Source organism: Microtus oregoni, unplaced genomic scaffold (assembly GCF_018167655.1).
Source record: "Microtus oregoni isolate MIOR12 unplaced genomic scaffold, Mior012 000002F_ref0000024, whole genome shotgun sequence".
NCBI lineage: Eukaryota > Metazoa > Chordata > Mammalia > Rodentia > Cricetidae > Microtus > Microtus oregoni.
In genome coordinates, this window is record NW_024543061.1 from 54,678,571 (window position 1) to 54,697,121 (window position 18,551).

Here is an 18,551-nt window from a genome sequence, read left to right on the forward strand (position 1 = left end):
ATACTGTGCACAGTGGAGGACAAGCTAGAACACAGAGTAGTTCCTCCATAGGGGCTCAGGGACAGCGTCAGGGAGTGAAAGATGAGTCAGTGAGGAATGAGGGTGAGCCAGGATCCTGCTACAGTCAGTGAGGAAAGAGGGTGAGCCAGGGCCCTGCTGCAGCGTCTGTGAGTGAGCCAGGGTCTCTGCTGCAGTGTCTGTGAGTGAGCCAGGGCCCTGCTGCAGTGTCTGTGAGTGAGCCAGTGTCTCTGCTGCAGTCAGTGAGGAATGAGGTGAGCCAGGGCCCTGCTGCAGCGTCTGTGAGTGAGCCAGGGTCTCTGCTGCAGTGTCTGTGAGTGAGCCAGGGCCCTGCTGCAGTGTCTGTGAGTGAGCCAGTGTCTCTGCTGCAGTCAGTGAGGAATGAGGTGAGCCAGGGCCCTGCTGCAGCGTCTGTGAGTGAGCCAGGGCCCTGCTGCAGTGTCTGTGAGTGAGCCAGGGCCTCTGCTGTAGTGTCTGTGAGTGAGCCAGGGCCCCTGCTGTAGTGTCTGTGAGTGAGCCAGGGCCCTGCTGCAGTGTCTGTGAGTGAGCCAGGGCCCTGCTGCAGTGTCTGTGAGTGAGCCAGGGCCCTGCTGCAGTGTCTGTGAGTGAGCCAGGGCCCCTGCTGCAGTGTCTGTGAGTGAGCCAGGGCCCTGCTGCAGTGTCTGTGAGTGAGCCAGGGCCCTGCTGCAGTGTCTGTGAGTGAGCCAGGGCCCTGCTGCAGTGTCTGTGAGTGAGCCAGGGCCCTGCTGCAGTGTCTGTAGTCGTGGGGTTCAATGCTTCTATCTACAGACCACATCTGCTTCCATCTTTAAGACACAAGCATCTAAGGTGCCTAGGGGTAATCCCAGGCAGAAGTAACAACTTCACCTTCTGGACATTTTACAGATGGGGAAACTGAGACCCAGAGTGGACAGACTGGCCAAGGCCTCAGAGAGCGTAGTAGGAGTCCTAAGATATGAACCAGGGCTGTAACTACAGGAATGCCGGTTGGTGTTGCTGAGGCTCGGTGAGCGGTAACCCTCTCATGACAGGCAGGAAGGTTCTAGCCTTGGGCTATTCCCAAGCCTTCTCATCCTTTGGGCCAGTTCTCAAGGGTTGGCTTCCTAAGGGTCTGGGGCCTGACATAGGGGAAGGTGAGCTGCCTTTCAGATGACAAAGAACAATAAATACTGTCTAGGCATGAAAGAGCTGGGTCTGTGGAAAGTTCCTGAAGGTCTGCATAAGAAAGGCTGTATGAGCTGGGCAGTGGTGGTGCATGCCTTTAATCCCAGCACTCGGGAGGCAGAGACTGGCAGATCTCTGTGAGTTCGAGGCCAGTCTGGTCTACAGAGCGAGTTCCAGGACAGGCTCAAGAGCTACAGAGAAATCTTGTTTCGGGTGGGGGTGGGGCTTTATGCACATGGATTAGAACAACTCCTGCCAGGTAGTCTGAGTCCCCAGGTCTAGGGCCACAGCTCCCTTGAGGAAGTTGAAGGGTCGGAAGAGAGTCTCTCAGTCTCCCCATGCCCCCTTTCCCAGGGGACCTTCTGCAGGCCTCCCAAGGCTGAAAAGGAACAAGTCAGCAGGTCCTCATGTGAGGAGAATCCCTGGTGTCCCCTCTTCTCTTCTGTGGGGAAGCTGCAATGCCATGCGAATGGGGCTTGGCTCAGGGGGAGCTGCTTCTGGGCTCAGAATTACGGATGCCACCCCAGTCTTACCTTTAACCAGCGTGTGCTTATCCGTGGGCGAGGAGCGAGCCAGCACTCTCAGCTTTGGCCAGATCTTGTCAATCCGCTCCTGCTCAATCTGGAGAGGGGTGTGGTACGTCGGTGGGGTCAGAGAGAGAAATCGAGCCCCATGCAGTCACTGGGCTCTTCGGGGGCACACCAGTTGGCTTCTGTTCAAGCATGCAGTGCCCAAGCCTCCCGGCCCCCTCTTGAACTTGGCCCGAGGCAGAGCCTTTGTGGTAGCCACATGCGCGTACCTCCCCCTTCTCATTGCGGATCCTCCGGTTGAACTCTTTGCCCTCCAAGCACAGGAAGTCCTCCCCAGGGTGGATAATGCCACACTTGATGGCAATGGCCCGGGCTGTGTTGATATTGTCACCAGTGACCATGCGGACTGTGATTCCTGCCCGCTGGCACTTGCGGATGGCTTCTGGGACCTGTACAAGAGGGGAAGCCATGTGGGAGGGCGTCACTTGGGTAGGCCCTCCTTGTCTTCAAGGAGTCCAGGGCTACCTCTTCTCCCAGGCGACCTCCCTAGGTAACTAGCCAGGAGCTGATGGTGCCTATGGCAGGCATTACCAATTGATCACAACCTCGTCTGAAATCTGGTAGGGTCTTAGAATTCTCAGCCCCCAGAGCCCCAGATAGCCACCACCTATTGACCTTGATAGTCTATCCTGGGATGAAATCTATGGCTTTTGACCTGGATAAAAGGCACTGGAAAGGCCCTAAGAAAGACCTACACCTTAAGTCTGGCCTTAGCCAAGAGTGCAGAGCGGTGAACTAACTGCACTTGAACTTGCCCAGGCTTCATCTCCAGGGTCCACGACCAATTCCTTTGTGTATTTTCAATGTTGGAGACGCCTGTGCATTCAAAGCTTCTTTATTTACCTTGATTTAGAATAAATGCGAGCGGTGCTTCTTCAGGCTAAACAGGACTGAGAGGGACCAAGCACCTGGCTTTTGCTGACTGAAACGACACACTGACATCTGGGCCAGTCTGGTCAGCCAATCAGAAGGTGCAGGGCCTTTCCTCTCAGTTTCTTCCGCCCCTTAGAGTGGTTAGGATGTGGAACATGGCTGAGAGCCAATACCAGTGTTCATACATGACACAGATGACCGGAATGAGTAACTGTGATCCAAGGCAGTGGCAAACAGAGACATGGTTAAGGGGCATGCTACGGTGTACTGAGACATAGTTAAGGGAACACGCCACAGTGTATCAAGACCCAGAGCACGCTAGAATCCTGGGCCTGTCAGGCAAGCCTGACACCCAACTCTTCCTGCACGCAGTGGAACTGAGAGCTCACGCCATCCCCAATCCACCGGAAAGAGTTTGAACTGAACTTTCCAGGAGCCTCTGAGCTGCTGCGTTGTCTGCGACAAGACTGTGCTGATTTGACTGTAACTGGCCCCATAATCTCATAGGGAGCGGCACTATTAGGAGGTGTGGCCTTGTTGGAGCAGGAAGTGTGTCACTATGAGGACAGGTTTTGAAGTTTCCTATGCTCAGGATACCACCCAGTGTCTCGGTCAACTTCCTGTCACCTGCAAGATGTAGGACTCTCAGCGACTATTCCATCTGCCTGCATGCTGCCATGCTCCCCACCATAATGATAATAGACTGAACCTCTGAACCGTAAGTGAGCCACCCCAATTAAATGTTTTCATTTATCAGACCATTGCTATGGTCATGGTGTCTATTCACAGCAATAAAAAACCCAAAAAAGACAAAGACCTTCCTGGCAGAAAGTATCTTTGGGTTGCCCAAGGTGTGGTGAGGTCATGACTAGCATCCTCATGGAGGGAGAAATTAGGATATAGAGATGTACACATGAAGGGGTGCACATGTTGGTGAAGGCAGGAGATGCTGGGCATGTGTCTACAACCACCAGGAAATGGCACCAATCACCAGGGTCCTGGATACGGCACCAATCACCAGGAGCCTTCTGAATGCAAACTGTCCCCTAGGTTCATATACTTGAGCACCTGGTGCCCAGCTGGTGGGGCTGTGCTAGCAGATAGTGAACTTTCAGGAGGTGGGGCTGGTTGCTAGGGGAAGGTCTTTGAGGGTTATGGGCTAGTCCTGGTTTTAGACCCACTCTCTGCCTCTGCTTCTGTTACATGTTCTTGCTGCCAGGTCAAACTGAAACCCCTCGGAAACTGTGAGTAGTCCAAACAAACAACCCCCCCTCTGTGTTTTTGAGACAGGGTTTCTCTGTGTAGCCTTGGCTGTCCTGGAACTCACTTTGTAGACCAGGCTAGACTCAAACTCACAGAGATCTGCCTGCCTCTGCCTCCCGAGTGCTGGGATTAAAGGTGTGCGCCACCACTCCAGCTGAATCCTTCTCTCTTAAGTTGCTTCTGTCAGATGTTTTGTCACAGTGGTGAGAAAAGTATCCTCTAGAGCTAGCAACTTCCTAGAGACTAAGAGTCAGGCCTGGGTCAGACTGTCACCTCTCTCATGGTCCTGGGGTCAAGTGGGTACTGCCCTGCTCAGTGCCAACAGGGTACTGTGCCTGATATCTCTAGCCCACCTTAGACTCAGGCAAGTCTCCAGGCATTCTCATGGATATGCTTTCCTTCACGAAGTCAGAAGATCTGAAATCAACTTATCCTAAGTTAGGGAACATCCGTGCTTTGTTTGGGCAGGGCTAGCAAACGAATACAGACGTTCAGTTCAAAGTCTGACACGGAAAGTTCTTACCCCTGGTCCCTTCCCAGCTGAGGAACTGCAAGAAAGGAAGTGAGACCTTGAAATGCCCTTCATGAGTCTACCCCATCTTACCCTGCCACTCCCAGGTACAGGATGTGGTTTACATAATTTAATATGCCCCCAGGGCTCTGTGTGTGTGTGTGTGTGTGTGTGTGTGTGTGTGTGTGTGTGATATACATGTGTATGATTCATGTGTATATGATGCATGCATGTGTATGATATGTGTGTGTATGATATATATATGTGATGCATGAGTATGTATGTGACTGTAGGTATGCACGTATGTGTATGGTGCTTGTATGTATGTGCCTGTTTGATGTGTGTATGTGTGTCTAGGCAGCACACTTGCCTTCAGTCTCTGGGCTGCTGTTCTAGAAACCTACACCTTGTCTGGCTTCCATACCTAAGGTCTAATACCAGGAGGGGTTTTGCCTCATCTGCCTCCACCCCTCTGCTCATTGCCTAGATCTCCGGGAGACATCCCCAGCAGAAGGCTGGCCCCGTCTCTGCTTGTACGCCCCTAGTGATGAGGTTGCTCTCCATCTCTGAGGTCTACTGCTCCACAGTGAAGCTAGGTTAGCTGGTTCTTCCAGAGAACCTTTATTTCTCCCAGATGGAGTGTTACTCTGACGCAGCCGAACTCTCCTAGGGTCTTTAGTGCAGGCTGAGACTAAGGGCTCTGGAAAGCACAGAGGAGGGTGAGTGGAGGAGAAACCACTGCAAGCTTCCCGGAGCAAGGGGTGTTTGAGTCCATTCCTTTCTGTTAAAAACAACTGAGGCACTGTTGTGAGGTTGTGTGCAGGGGCTCAGGCCATGCAGATAGCACACAGAGGTCCTGTCCACATTGCTGATCTGAAGGTATGCAGACAGAGATACCTCTAGGTGTAAGGGATCTGAGCTGTGCCGTAGGCCATCAGGAGGAGCTGGGGGATGGGTGGGATGGGGGATGGTGGCTGCGAAGCCTCTGAGGGAGCTGAGGTCAGACGGGGTGGGGGCAGGCGATGGTTGTGTGTGGGGAGGGAGTAAGGCTTGCTCCAGTGGGCACTGTGAGGCTTCGGAAGTCCTGCACTAGAGACGAAGCAGTTGGTAGCGCAGTTTAGGACTCAGGCTTTGTCTGTTTGGTTTGTTCTGGACAGAGTCTCACTATGTAGACCAGCCTGGCCTGGGACTTACTATGTAGAGCAGGCTGGCCTTAAAACTCACAGAGATCCACCTGCCCCTGTCTTCTGAGTGCTGGGATTAAAAGCGTGCACCATCACTCTTGGCCCAGGACTCAGACCTTTTAGACTTCCTCACAGGATAAAGTTGACCACATTCTAGACATTGCCAACCAAACCAGGTCTGATTTAAGAACAAGCCTCCAAGCCCCTTTCTAGGTTTTCTGCTCAGAAGTGCAATAGGGGTTTTTACGAGGGCCCATATGAGGCACCTGGGATAGTTTAGACCCAGAGTGTTCTCTGAAGGCCTGTGTATTGGGGTCTTGGTCCCCAGGATGGTCCTGTCAGGAGGTACCAGGGACTTTAGGAGATGGGTATGTGTGATGTGTCTTGGAAGGGGACTCTGGGACCTCAGTCTCTTCTGTCTATTGCCTCTCAGCTCTGACATTAACGGGGACTTTGCCATGTGCTCCCGCTGCTGTTGCTGCCTTGCCAACGGCTCCAAAGTAGTGGGACTCACTGGCCGTGAACTGATACCTCTGAAATCATGAGCCTAATGGGACCTTTGTCCATTATTTTATTACAGTAATGGAAAGCTATGTTTTTTCCATTTCCCTTTCTTTGCTCACTTTGCCCCCCAGCCTGGGATGCCCTTTTCCCCTCAGCCTTTATATGGGACCTTTTACTTGCCATCTGTGCTCAATGCCCTCTACTCAGGAAGCATCTAGGTCCCGCCAACCCAGAGGGACTTCTCCTTAAACTGTTCTTAGGCTTTTCTTTGCTTGGTTGTTCATTCACTCAACAAACAGCAAGGGAACATTTGGTTGCTCTGAGCTCGGAGGCCCGAGATGATTAAGACTCAAATCTCAGGAGCATGGCTCTGGTTGAAATATGTTTTCCATATAAATAAAACCAGTCTTAACTATTTTAAAAAGTGGCTTCCTCTGCTAAAATTATCCTAGATATTCTCACTGAGAAAAAAACAGCCAGGAAATGGGCGCTTCCTGTTGTCATTACATAAAGGCTTTTAAACATCTGCTGTTTCTGGTGACAGCCGGTGTCTGTGACTCCAAGGGCTCCGAACGCCCCTGAGGTAACCCCCAGTGTGTCCTAAACCGATGCTCCACTGACAGCTTCCTCCGTGCTGGCTTCTGCCAGCTTTGGAATTGTCTTAAGTAAGAACTGGGGTGAGTGTTTAATGCTGCTGTGGCCTGTGGTGGGCCCGAGGCAGGAAAGCAGTTTGCAGTGGGGAAACTGAGGCAGGTGGGGAGTAAGCCTAGGAAAGTCTGGAGACCACAGCATTTCGTCTTCCTGGGCCTCACCATGCTGGAGCCCAGTACAGAGGGCTCATTGTGTGACTTCAGGAACCATATGTTGGGTAAGGGACAGAGGACAGAGCTGGGAAAGCTCAGGAGACACAGGGACCCTGCAGGAAAGCCACATACAAAACTGCGGACTGTGAGGTGGGACCCAAGGCCCGAGTATGGCAGAAGTTCAGTGTGAGGTGGGAACTGGGGTCTGGGTGTGGTGGGGGCTCATTGTGAGGTGGGAACTGGGGTCTGGGTGTGGTGGGGGCTCACTGTGAGGTGGGAACTGGGGTCTGGGTGTGGTGGGGGCTCACTGTGAGGTGGGAACTGGGGTCTGGGTGTGGTGGGGGCTCATTGTAAGGTGGGAACTGGGGTCTGGGTGTGGTGGGGACTCACTGTGAGGTGGGAACTGGGGTCTGGGTGTAGACTCACTGTGAGGTGGGAACTGGGGTCTGGGTATGGTAGGGACTCACTGTGAGGTGGGAACTGGGGTCTGGGTGTAGACTCACTGTGAGGTGGGAACTGGGGTCTGGGTATGGTAGGGACTCACTGTGAGGTGGGAACTGGGGTCTGGGTGTAGACTCACTGTGAGGTGGGAACTGGGGCCAGGGCATGGTGGGGGCTCACTATGAGGTGGGAACTGGGGCCAGGGCGTGGTGGGGGCTCACTGTGAGGTGGAAACTGGGGTCTGGGTGTAGTGGGGGCTCATTGTGAGGTGGGAACTGGGGTCTGGGTGTAGACTCACTGTGAGGTGGGAACTGGGGCCAGGGCATGGTGGGGGCTCACTATGAGGTGGGAACTGGGGCCAGGGCGTGGTGGGGGCTCACTGTGAGGTGGGAACTGGGGTCTGGGTGTAGTGGGGGCTCATTGTGAGGTGGGAACTGGGGTCTGGGTGTGGACTCACTGTGAGGTGGGAACTGGGGTCTGGGTGTAGACTCACTGTGAGGTGGGAACTGGGGTCTGGGTATGGTGTGGACTCACTGTGAGGTGGGAACTGGGGTCTGGGTATGGTGGGGACTCACTGTGAGGTGGGAACTGGGGTCTGGGTATGGTGGGGACTCGCTGTGAGGTCGGAACTGGGGTCTGGGTGTAGTGAGAGCTCATTGTGTGGGGGAACTGGGGGCCTTGTCAGAATGAGGCTCTAGGTTCAGGTCTCAGCAGGAGAAAGAAGACCCTGCCCCACCCCATCCCGCAGTTCTGCTGGTTTAACTTGGAGATTCGTACAGTCCGACCTTCTCATTCCCAGACAGGGAAACTGAAGCCCAGGAGGAGATGTCACCTAAGGCACCTGCGATGCTTTATGTCACCTGCCAATGACAGCATCTGCAGTCACCTTGGGGTCAACTCTCTGGCCATGTCTGTGAGGATTTTCCAGATCAGGTTAACTGAAGGGGGAAAATCCACCCTAACGACGGGCAGCATCTGTCCATACGCTGGGGTCCTAGACAGAACATGAGGAGAAGGAGCTGAGCCCCAGCATCCGTCTCTCTCGGCTCCCTGACTGCAGATGCCATGTCACACTGATGCCTTCCTGCCTTCCCCTCCAAATATAAGCTTGAATCAACCCATCCGTCCTTAAGTTGCTTCGGTCAGGTAATTTGTTTCAGGGATGAGAAAGGAGTTGAGAGACTGTCAGAGGGGCGTGTTAAGCTGGGGTCCCAACCCTGGAGGAAGCTACAGAGCCCAACTGCAGATTGCAGTGCTTTAGAAATTAAAATAAAGTGTGTGTGTGTGCATGCGTGTGTGTATGTGTGTGTGTGTATGATTTTTACATGCCATAGTACACATGTGGCGGTTAGAGGACAGCTCTGTAGAGTTAGCCCTCTTTCCACTTTTCTCAGAATTCCAGAGATTAAATTTACGTCATCCACCTTGCATGGTAAACACTTTTCCCCACTGAGCCAAGCCATCCTGCTGGCATCATAACATGCATTTCTGAATACACTTCCCAGTGGGTCATGGGTGAGGTGGGGCACAGGCTGGATGGTTGAAAGGCGATGGGCAGGATGATGGACTGATGGAAGCCTAGTGGGCTTGGGTGTGATGCTAGCAGATACCTCTGGTCCAAACAGGACAGAGCCTGCAAGGAGAGGGCCCTTAAGTTGACACACATTCTGTAGATAGGACAAAAACATCCCAAGGAAGCAGGTGACTTGTTGGGGGCAAAACTTGGTCTTGTGTTCAGCTGCCTCTTTTCATTTGAGTGTTTAAAGCAAGAACTTTAGATGACAATATGGTCATTAAAAAGCACTGGGGGCTTAGCCCTGCTTCAAGGTCCTGGGCACGGAGCTCTCTGTAGGTTTTCCCTCCTGCCTCCTTTTTATGGCTCCTGGGTCAAGGCTCGGAACACCAGGTCTACTCTGGGTCCATCGAGCCACTTACAGTGAGACTTTGGGATCATCCTGGTCTCTCGGGGCCTAGGGTGCATCCATAAACTAATGAGTGGGAAGGGGCCTGAATGAGGTCAAGGTTCAAACCTCCATGACCAGCATTCAAAACAGAAGAGGGCAGAGGACACTTGCGGCATGTTTGACTTCATGGAATTCTAAGTGTGCTACCGAGTTACATGGTTGGGTCATAGCTAAAGGTCTTAGGCCCTCCTGCAGGTTTATCACCATCCTCTGGAAGGATGTTTCAGAGGCTGGTTGGGGGAGGGTCAGTCTGGAATTGGAGGAGGCTGCACAGAAGGGAGCAACTGGGAAGAGGCTGGATAGGTGACCTGACCCTGACACACTCTGCGACAAACCTCTGCTTGCCCACACGCAGTGTTTCAGGGAGGAGATAACAGATGAACCCATTTCTGGGAGGCCTGAGCCCCGTAACTGCTGGGGATAAACAGCTGTCCTGGGAGGTTGAACACCATCTTCAGGGACTAGGCAGACAGACAAGAAGAGGGCTAAAATGGATAATAAAGAGGCAAACTTTCTGCTCTGTGTGTGTGGAGTGGGGGAGCGGCAAGAACAGTGTTGAGGACTGGGGTCAAGTTCATTCACTCTCATTCATTCATTCCACAAGACCCTGCTTTTTCTGAAGGCTAGGCTGTTGCTAGTACAGGATCCTAAGAAAATAATGATTCAGCTACGGAGGCCATGAAGTATCCTCATTTTTGGGTCTCTGACCTATATGCTGGTCTTGATACTCATATGTATATAGCCTGCTGCTTTCTTATGCTACCTCATAGGTATGTGTAGGTATGGAGGAAGATAGTGTTATGCCCAGGCTACCGATACGACTCAGAGAGGTTATGTAATTGGCTCAGTGTCACACAGCTCAGCCATGCTAGAACATGGGGATCCAGGTCTGTCTGATACCTGTGCTGTCTGATGCCTTTTGCAGCTACCTGGCTTGGATGTCAAAGTCCATGTTTGTGATCTGGTTTCGTCGTTCTTTGGAAGACAGAATCCTACAGCACCAGGTAGGAGCCCATAAGACAGCTCTCTACCTGTCTCTACTTTAAAAGGGGACCACTGGGCCTCTGAGAGAGCAGGGAGTGTCCAGAGGCCCAAAGAGAACACTACCAGAGCAGGGCAGGACACTGAATGAGCCATTGTTGGAGGAAAGTAGTCCTGGGTATCAATACTAAATCTCACAAGCCAAGGCCTACACGGACCCACTGTGGCCCAAGGGGAAGAGAAGCCAGCTCCTGTACCTGCTTCAGGCCCTGTGGGTAAGGTGAATTCCTGGCCTGCCCACAGCACTGACATCTTTCCACAAAGCCTAACCCTGCATGGGCAGACACAAGCCACACAGGCTACACAGCCATTCTTCTGTGACCACTACAGGCTTTCTCTCTGAATTCACTTACAGTTAACAGAGCCTGGAGTGGGACTGTGCACCCAGCATCCCACAAGGAACACTTCACATACCCCTTTCATCCTTATCACGTGGGCGAAGTCACATGTGCCTTCTGCTGGGAATGTGATGGGCCCTTGACTTGGGAGCCTTGTCTCCCAGATGCCTGCTGAAGGCAGATTGTGGCTATGTTAGCAGGCTGGCCAGGCAAGCCTATTACTGAGCCACCTCTGGGCACAAAGAGACACAACACTGACAGAACACTGTGCTGTGAATTCTCGTAGGAGGATGTCCTGTGTACCCAGCTGTAATCGGGGCTTAGAAAATCCAGAACACGACAATAACCACATCCTATAGGGTTAGAGGCTTCTGGAGCTAGGCAAGCCCTAGACAGGAGGGAAACAGTCTTGGTGGATGTAGCGGGGGCAGTATGAATACTGTTCTCACTCAGAGTAGCACCTGCTTATGGGCTGGGGGTGGGAGGGTCCTTCCCAGGTCTTTCCGAGTAGGTCTCTCTACACTGTCTTTAAGTGGGATTGTTTGAGCTACGTTGTCTTTATGTGGGATTGTTTGAGCACGGGAAGGATCCTGGTCCTGTTGCATAGGGACCTGAAGCACAGAGAGCTGAGTGGATAGTTTCCAGGTTACTCATTGACCTGGCTCTAGCCCTGTCCCCTTCTCCTGAGCTCGCCAGCCTCAGGGCCTACCTCAGGTCGCACTGGGTCTTCAATGCCCACCACGCAGATGCACGTGAGTTCATTGAGAATGTCATTCTCGTTGTCCCAGTCGGGCTCAGGGCTGCTGGGGAAGTCACGGTAGGCCACACAGATGGTACGGAGCCCGTCACAGGCCATGGGCTCGATCACCTTCTTCACCATCTCATCTCTGTCACGGGGCCGGAAGACACGGGGCTCACCGGCCCCACTGAGGATCTTGCAGCACCTGGGGGAGGGAAGGGAAGGAGATGAACGAGGCCCACTTACCTTAGCCATCGCACACCCACCTTATCTGCCTCCCACAGTGACTCAGTGTGTGCAGCAGGCAGGGGTGCAACCAGGTGGCCTTTTTACAATATTTCCTTAGGTCCCCGAGCTGTCTGCTGCATGCTGTGTTTGGGAAGTTCCAATTGGGGGGCAGGGAGCAGTACCTCAGCTGAGATGGCTTGGGAAGCCCAAAACCTAGGTCTCTACCTTGCTCAGATATCAGGCTCACCTGAGGAACATCTAATAAAATGAAGGTATAGGCCAGCCTTCATGGTTCTAGTCAGTGCTGTGGGACAATGGTCTGTACACTGTCAATTATATATTAATAAAAGGCTGATTGGTCAGTAGCCAGGCAGGAAGTATAGGCAGGATGACCAGGCAGGAAGTAGAGGTGAGGCAATGAGAACAGGAGAATTCTGGGAATAGAAAAGCTTAGTCTACAGTCATCACCCAGACACAGAACAAGCAAGATGTGACTACTTCACTGAAAAAGGTATCAAGCCACATGGCTAACACAGACAAAAATTATGGGCTAACATAAGTTATAGGAGTTAATAAGAAGCCTGAGTTAATAGGCCAACCAGTTTATAATTAATGTGGACCTCTGTATTTCTTTGGGACTGAGTGACTACAGGATTGGGTGGGACAGAAACCTTGGTCAACAGAATGGCATGCCAACGTGGGACCGACCAAATCCACTTAAAAGCCCGAGAGAGCTAGGGAAGTTATTCTAGATAGAAAAGAATAGAGTTAAGCACGGCTTCTTGATAGCAGCACTTTCTCTGGTAGGCTCTGCTTGCTAGAGGCAAGTGTTCTCATTTGAGAGAGACTTCCTGACTCAGCTTTAGCTGTAAAACCTTGCAGCTCTTTTAAGAGGTCCTGCCATGAAACATTTAAATGGTGTTGATGAAAAGCTGATTGCATACTTTTTGGTGGTGGCAGGGACCTTGAAATGCCACAGAGTTGTGGCAATAAATGTGGTTCCGGCAAGTACCTCTGACATGAGGCCAGACTCTCAGAAAAAAGCCAAGGAATGGGCTAGATTCAGCCACCAAAGCCACGGCTTTAATCCTAGGTGCATCACTTAGCAAATTAAAGACTCATGTGGTCAGAAAAAGAGAGCTATACAGTAAAGATAGATTCAAAGATGAAGAAAACCTCTAAATGGTTTAATGTGTGTTTAATTAAAAAATATATATAGACTTGAAAGAGAAAAAGAAAAGGATAAAGTCCTTAACATAAAAAAGAAAGAGAGCAGTTGGTTGCGGTGGCACACACCTTTAATCCCAATACTTGGGAGGCAGAGGCAGGTGAATCTCTGTGAACTCAAGGTGTGGTGGCACACACCTTTAATCCCAGAACTTGGGAGGTTGAGGCAGGCAGATCTCTGTGAGTTCAAGGACAGCCTGGTCTACAGAGTGAGTCTCAGGAGATCCAAAGATACACAGAGAAACCCTGTCACACAAAGCCAAAAATTAAAAATAAAAATAAAAGAAATAGAGTTTAAAATAAAACCACATAAAGATGGAAAATACATAGAGAATCTGGATACTGTATGTTATTGTGTTGTCTTTAAATTGTTTGATGGTTGAGGAAAGAACAAAAGCTACTAAAAGACATTTGATTATAAATACTGCTGGATTAACCCAACATATATTTTGAAAATGCCTTGACTTCAAAATTTAAGTCAAAAGGTATGTTACTTTGGAGAAGAGGTTTTGCTTTTGTTTCCACAGGAAATGAGATGCTGTGGATTCATTCTGGGCTAAGAAAAAAAATCAGGTTTGATTAAGGAAAACCCCTGAGAAATCTCTGATGGAGCAGATAGCCCAAATGTCTGAGTTCTACATCCAGAACAGATTCAAGACTGTTGCCCGAGATGATCAAGCCTCACAGAATATTCCATTCAGGACTTGACTATAATTCAAAAGTTTCTCTAGGTCCCCATAAGATTATCAGCACCCTCAATCAGCAGGAAGTAGCCTGGAAAACAAACCTACATTCCCAAAAAATGGATTATTGATGTTTGCCTTTCTTTAGAACATTGGTTACAAGTTGTTATATATAATGGTCAGGAGAAAAGCTAACCAAAGGAGATTTGATTCAGAGTTCTTTTTTTTTTTTAAAGGGGGAAGTGCTGTGGGACAATGGTCTGTACCCTGACAATTGTATTTTAATAAAATGCTGATTGGCTAGTAGCCAGGCAGGAAGTATAGGTGTGATGACTAGGCAGGAAGTAGAGGCGGGGCAATGAGAACAGAAGAATTCTGAGAATAGAAAAGTTCAGTCTACAGTCATCACCCAGACACAGAGGAAGCCAGACTTAGAGTAAGCAAGATGTGACTGCCTTGCTGAAAAAGGTACCAAGCTAACACAGACAAAAATTATGGGCTATAATATAATATAATATAAGTTATAAGAGTTAATAAGAAGCCTGAGCTAATAGGCCAATCTATTTATAATTAATACAGACCTCTGTGTGTTTCTTTGGGAATAAATGACTCCAGGACCGGGTGGGACAGAAACCTCAGTCAACACTAGTCAGAGTTGTCTGGGGTAAGACAGGAATCGATGGATTTGTCTTTCTCCCCTCCCTTCCTTTCTTCCCCCCTTACATTCTTTTTTTTTTTTTTTTGAGAGAGGATCTCAGTGTAGACCAGGCTGGCCTTGAACTCAGAGATTCTCCTGCCTGACTCCGGAGTGCAGGGATTAAAGGTGTGTGTCACCATGTCTTTCACTAAGGTGATTCTAACACACTTACAAGTCAGGGTTGAGAATCTCTGGGCTTGACTTAAGGACAAATGGGGAAACTGAGGTGCAGACGGAAACTAACTTGCTTAGGTTTGGCTTACATAGGGATGTGTGACTCAGACATCCCCAGCCATGCTGGGTGGCTTACTTTTTGAGCACGATCTCGGAGGCACCCTTGCTGTACATGCGGAAGCTCTCGTCGGGCATCTTGATGACGGTGCTCATGGACTTGCGCACGGAGTTGAAGGTGTACACCTTATACAGCTTCTCTTCCGGCATCTGGCTGCGCACCGGCTCGTAGTCCTGCTTCAAGTCCAGCACGAAGCCCAGCAGGCCACACTCAGTCTTGTTGCCCACCTGCCGGGGCAGGGCACCCTCCTTTTCTGGGGGCTGTGGAGAGAAGTGGTGCTGCTTGTGCAGGGCAGGACTTGCCACAGAGGAATCCTGGCACTGGCTATGATTTTGACCCTGATGTTGCTGCATGGCTGAGCTTCCAGCAGTCAGGGCCACTGGTGGCTAGGATGTGGGCCTCTGAGACACTCTAGGCCTCTGAGACAGACACTCTAGGTCTCTGAGACAGACACTCTAGGTCTCTGAGGCACTCTAGGCTAGTCCTGATTCTGGGGCAGATCATTAAGCAGAATTTGCTTTTTTAAAAATTATGAACAATTTCTATGCTAGTTTGTTTTCTATTGTGATAAGCGCTATGACTGAAAACAGCTTGGGGGAGCAAATGGTGTATTTCAGCTCCCATGTCCTCATCATGGTCCCACAGTCCTTCATTAAGGGAAGTCAGGGGAGGAACTCAAGGCAGGAACTGGAGCAGAAGCCTTGGAGGGACATTGTTTACCGGCTGCCTAGGGACCATCTGCCTAGGGATGACGCCTCCCACAGTGGCCTGGGCTCGGTCACACTAGTCATTAGTCAAGAGTATGCCCCGAAATATTATCTACAGGTCGATCTCATGGAGGCATTTCCTCAGTCGAGGTTCCTCTACCTAGATGATTCGAGCTTGTGCCACAGTAACACAAAACAAAAACAACACAATTTCCAACATAAAAGATAATGATAAAGAAACAGACAACCACACAACTGCTTCAGATTCTTTCCATGTTTGCTTGTGTTAAGACAGGGCCTGTCTCATGTAGCTCAGGCTGAATCTAAACTGGCTACATAGCCAAACATGTTCTAAAACTCCTCATCTTCTTGCCTCTAGCTCCCAAGAGCTGGATTATAAGTGTGCCACCATGTCAGGCTAGATTTTTCTTCTTTTGAAAAATAAAACATGTGGGTTGAAGTTGAACTCCTCTGTATATTTCTTCTCAACTGCAGAACCCACTATCTGACCCGGAAGGGCTCCCAGTCTTCAATTTGTTTTTAATCATCCCTGGGTGTGTGTTCTGACATTTTATTTTAAGATAACTGTTGATAAAAACTAACTCAGGAGGTCCTTGACACTCTCCTCCCAGCTCCCCCCAGTGTTAACCTCCCACATCACCATAGCAACAATATCACAACAAGGCAGGGATGCAGACACAGTCAAAGCAACCTCATTCAGACCCCACACGCATCCACACGTATTTGGTTCTTTATCAAGGTATGACACTGATTCCTGGAAGCATCACGATGTCTAAACAGGGCAGTTTATCATGCATCCCTGTTTCCCTCCCTGATGGCCGTAGCTTGCTCTCCCTCTGTCTCTGGTCACCAGTTTCTGCCCCTCTGCTCATCTCATGTCTCCTTTCATTTTGGTGCACACTGGAGATCAAACATGCTAAGCAGGAGATTTACCATGTGCTTTCCATCGAGCTACATCCCCAGCCCATGTCAGTCACATCAAGCATGGTACATACATGAAATCTTACAGGATGTCATTGATGGAGACTGGCTTTTTCACTCAGCATAAGTCCCTTGAAACCAGGTATCCTGTGTACCTCATGCCTTTGAGTAGCATGTCAACAGTGTGCGTGGACCATCATTCTGGTTTTGACTTAGGTTAGAACACATAGAATAGCTATTTCTGTCACATTAAAAAAATTGGCCAAACGGAGCTAGAGAGATGGCTTAACCATATAGTGCCTGCCACACAAGCACGAGGCCCCGGGTTCGGACTCCCAGTACCCACATGAAAACCTGGGAGTGCCTGTGTGTGCTTGTAACCTCAGTGCTGGGGAGGAAGAGATGGCAGGATCTCTGGAGCTCGCTGGCCCAATAGTAAAGCAAAATTGGTGAACCCAGCTTCTGTGAGAGACTCTGTCTCAAAAAATAAGGTGGAGCCAGAGATGGTGGCGCACACCTTTAATCCCAGAATTCAGGAAGCAGAAGCAGGTTTATTTCTGTAAATTCCAGGACAGCCAGTCTCAATAAATAAAAAAAATAATTTGGGGAGTTATTGAGGAAGATATCGCATATTGACCTTTAGCTGATACACACATAATCACACTCACACGCATATCCACACTCCTGCTCTCTCTCTCCTCTCTCTCTCTCTCTCTCTCTCTCTCTCTCTCTCTCTCTCTCTCACACACACACACACACACACACACACACACACACACACACACTGGCCTTTCCAAGAGGTCTAGCCCAATGTCTGTGTGGGCATGTAGCTCTGTCTGGCCTGTTGAAAGTTTCCTATCAGGAGGCTGGCCCCTGTTGTCATTCAGTCACTCCCCGGTCCACTTGTGAAGCTGGCTTGTGCTCACCACTCCAGTGTGTTCCTTCTAAACTCTGCAAATGCCACTCTACAAATAAGCTCAATCGACTCATCCTTCCTCCTGGTTCTTCTCTCTTTCCCTTCTTGCCACCTGCTCCTTTGACACACCCTTCAGCATTTGCTGGTCCTCTGGCAGCATCTCTTGTCCTGTTCCTGCAGAATCCCTTACCCTTTGCTGGTGGGCAAAGGCCTTCTCTTCCTTAAGGTCATGCTCAAATATCTCCTGTGTGGGTCCATCTCTTGCTTTCTAATTCCCTCCAAGTTCCCAGGCCAAACATAAACCCAGAGCATAGTAGGTGCTTACCTACTCTTTGCTGATGGCTCAAGATGGACCAGTTGGCTGGGATAGATGTAGGACAGTAAGGTCAGTACAGGATGCTGTGCATGAGCAGCAGGGTAGGCTTGGGACAAGTGCACAAGTGACTGCTGGGAATGCAGCTCTGCAAGTGCTCACACTCCTTCCTGCCCCCCCCACCCCCAGACACACACCCACTCATCTCTCTGAAAATTATGGTGTAGCTACTTGGGTGGTGTGTTCTCCGAACAGTCAATGGCTGCTGGAGATAACCCTAGGCCTGGAGAGGTTTTGAAGAGGAACAAATAGCAATGGTGACATCTGTGCTCCCTCCACCTCAGAAGTGACGTGGCCTGGGTCTCAGATGAGCCTTGCAGAAGGGGCTATCTGAATCCATCCTCACCCTTTGTGATATTGCCCAAGAAAGCGTCTGAGGCAAAGAGGCTGATTCAGGACGCCAGCTTCGGGGCTGGGGAGACGAGCTCAGCTGTTACAAGTGCCTGCTCTTCAATCATGAGGCTGGAGCTCGGATCCCTGAGCCCATCCTGGGTAGCTCACAAATGCCTATAGCACCTGCTCTAGGGGAGCTGATACCCTCTGCTGGCCTCTGTAGGCACCTGCATACATATGCACATATACACCCACACAGACACGTATACAAGCCACCCACACAGGCACAGAAATAAAACACAATAAAATAATTATGAAAAAGATGTCAGCCTGTACCAGTGGCTCAGGGCAGGGGTGAGCTCTTCATTGTTGATGGGGCATGCCTCTGGCTTACTCTCCATCCTTGAAGCCCTGGCTCAGGCCCGGGAAGCAGACTAGAGCATGTGGGGATATAGACATGGATAGGCAGTGACCCCAAGACCCATGGATGCCAGGGAAGAAAGAAGATTTCAAACATGCCCACAGTTTCCTCATCTGTGGGATATAAGGGATTGGAGCAGAGGACCAAAGATCAACCACTTTCACATCAGTAGAACGTGGTGAGGGATGGCCAAGTGGGATTGAGTGGAAGGTTCCTTAGCGGGTGATCTGAGGTTCAGAACATCTCTTGGCTCCCTCAGTTTGGCTAACCTGAGACTCAGCATGAAGTGTCTTGGACGG

General features: G+C 50.4%; 1 protein-coding gene across 12 annotated transcripts in view; it reads right to left on the reverse strand.

Moving 5' to 3' along the window:
- The window catches only part of Atp2b2 (ATPase plasma membrane Ca2+ transporting 2), a 318,107-nt gene that overhangs the window by 20,968 nt on the left and 278,588 nt on the right, over positions 1–18,551 (reverse strand). For all 12 annotated transcript variants that reach the window (XM_041643604.1, XM_041643656.1, XM_041643646.1 and 9 more), the window contains 4 exons: positions 14,579–14,820; positions 11,404–11,638; positions 1,982–2,161; positions 1,716–1,803 (listed from right to left, as the gene is read on the reverse strand). In XM_041643604.1, the coding sequence (XP_041499538.1) occupies positions 1,716–1,803; positions 1,982–2,161; positions 11,404–11,638; positions 14,579–14,820 (745 nt within the window). The remainder of the gene's footprint in view (positions 1–1,715; positions 1,804–1,981; positions 2,162–11,403; positions 11,639–14,578; positions 14,821–18,551) is intronic.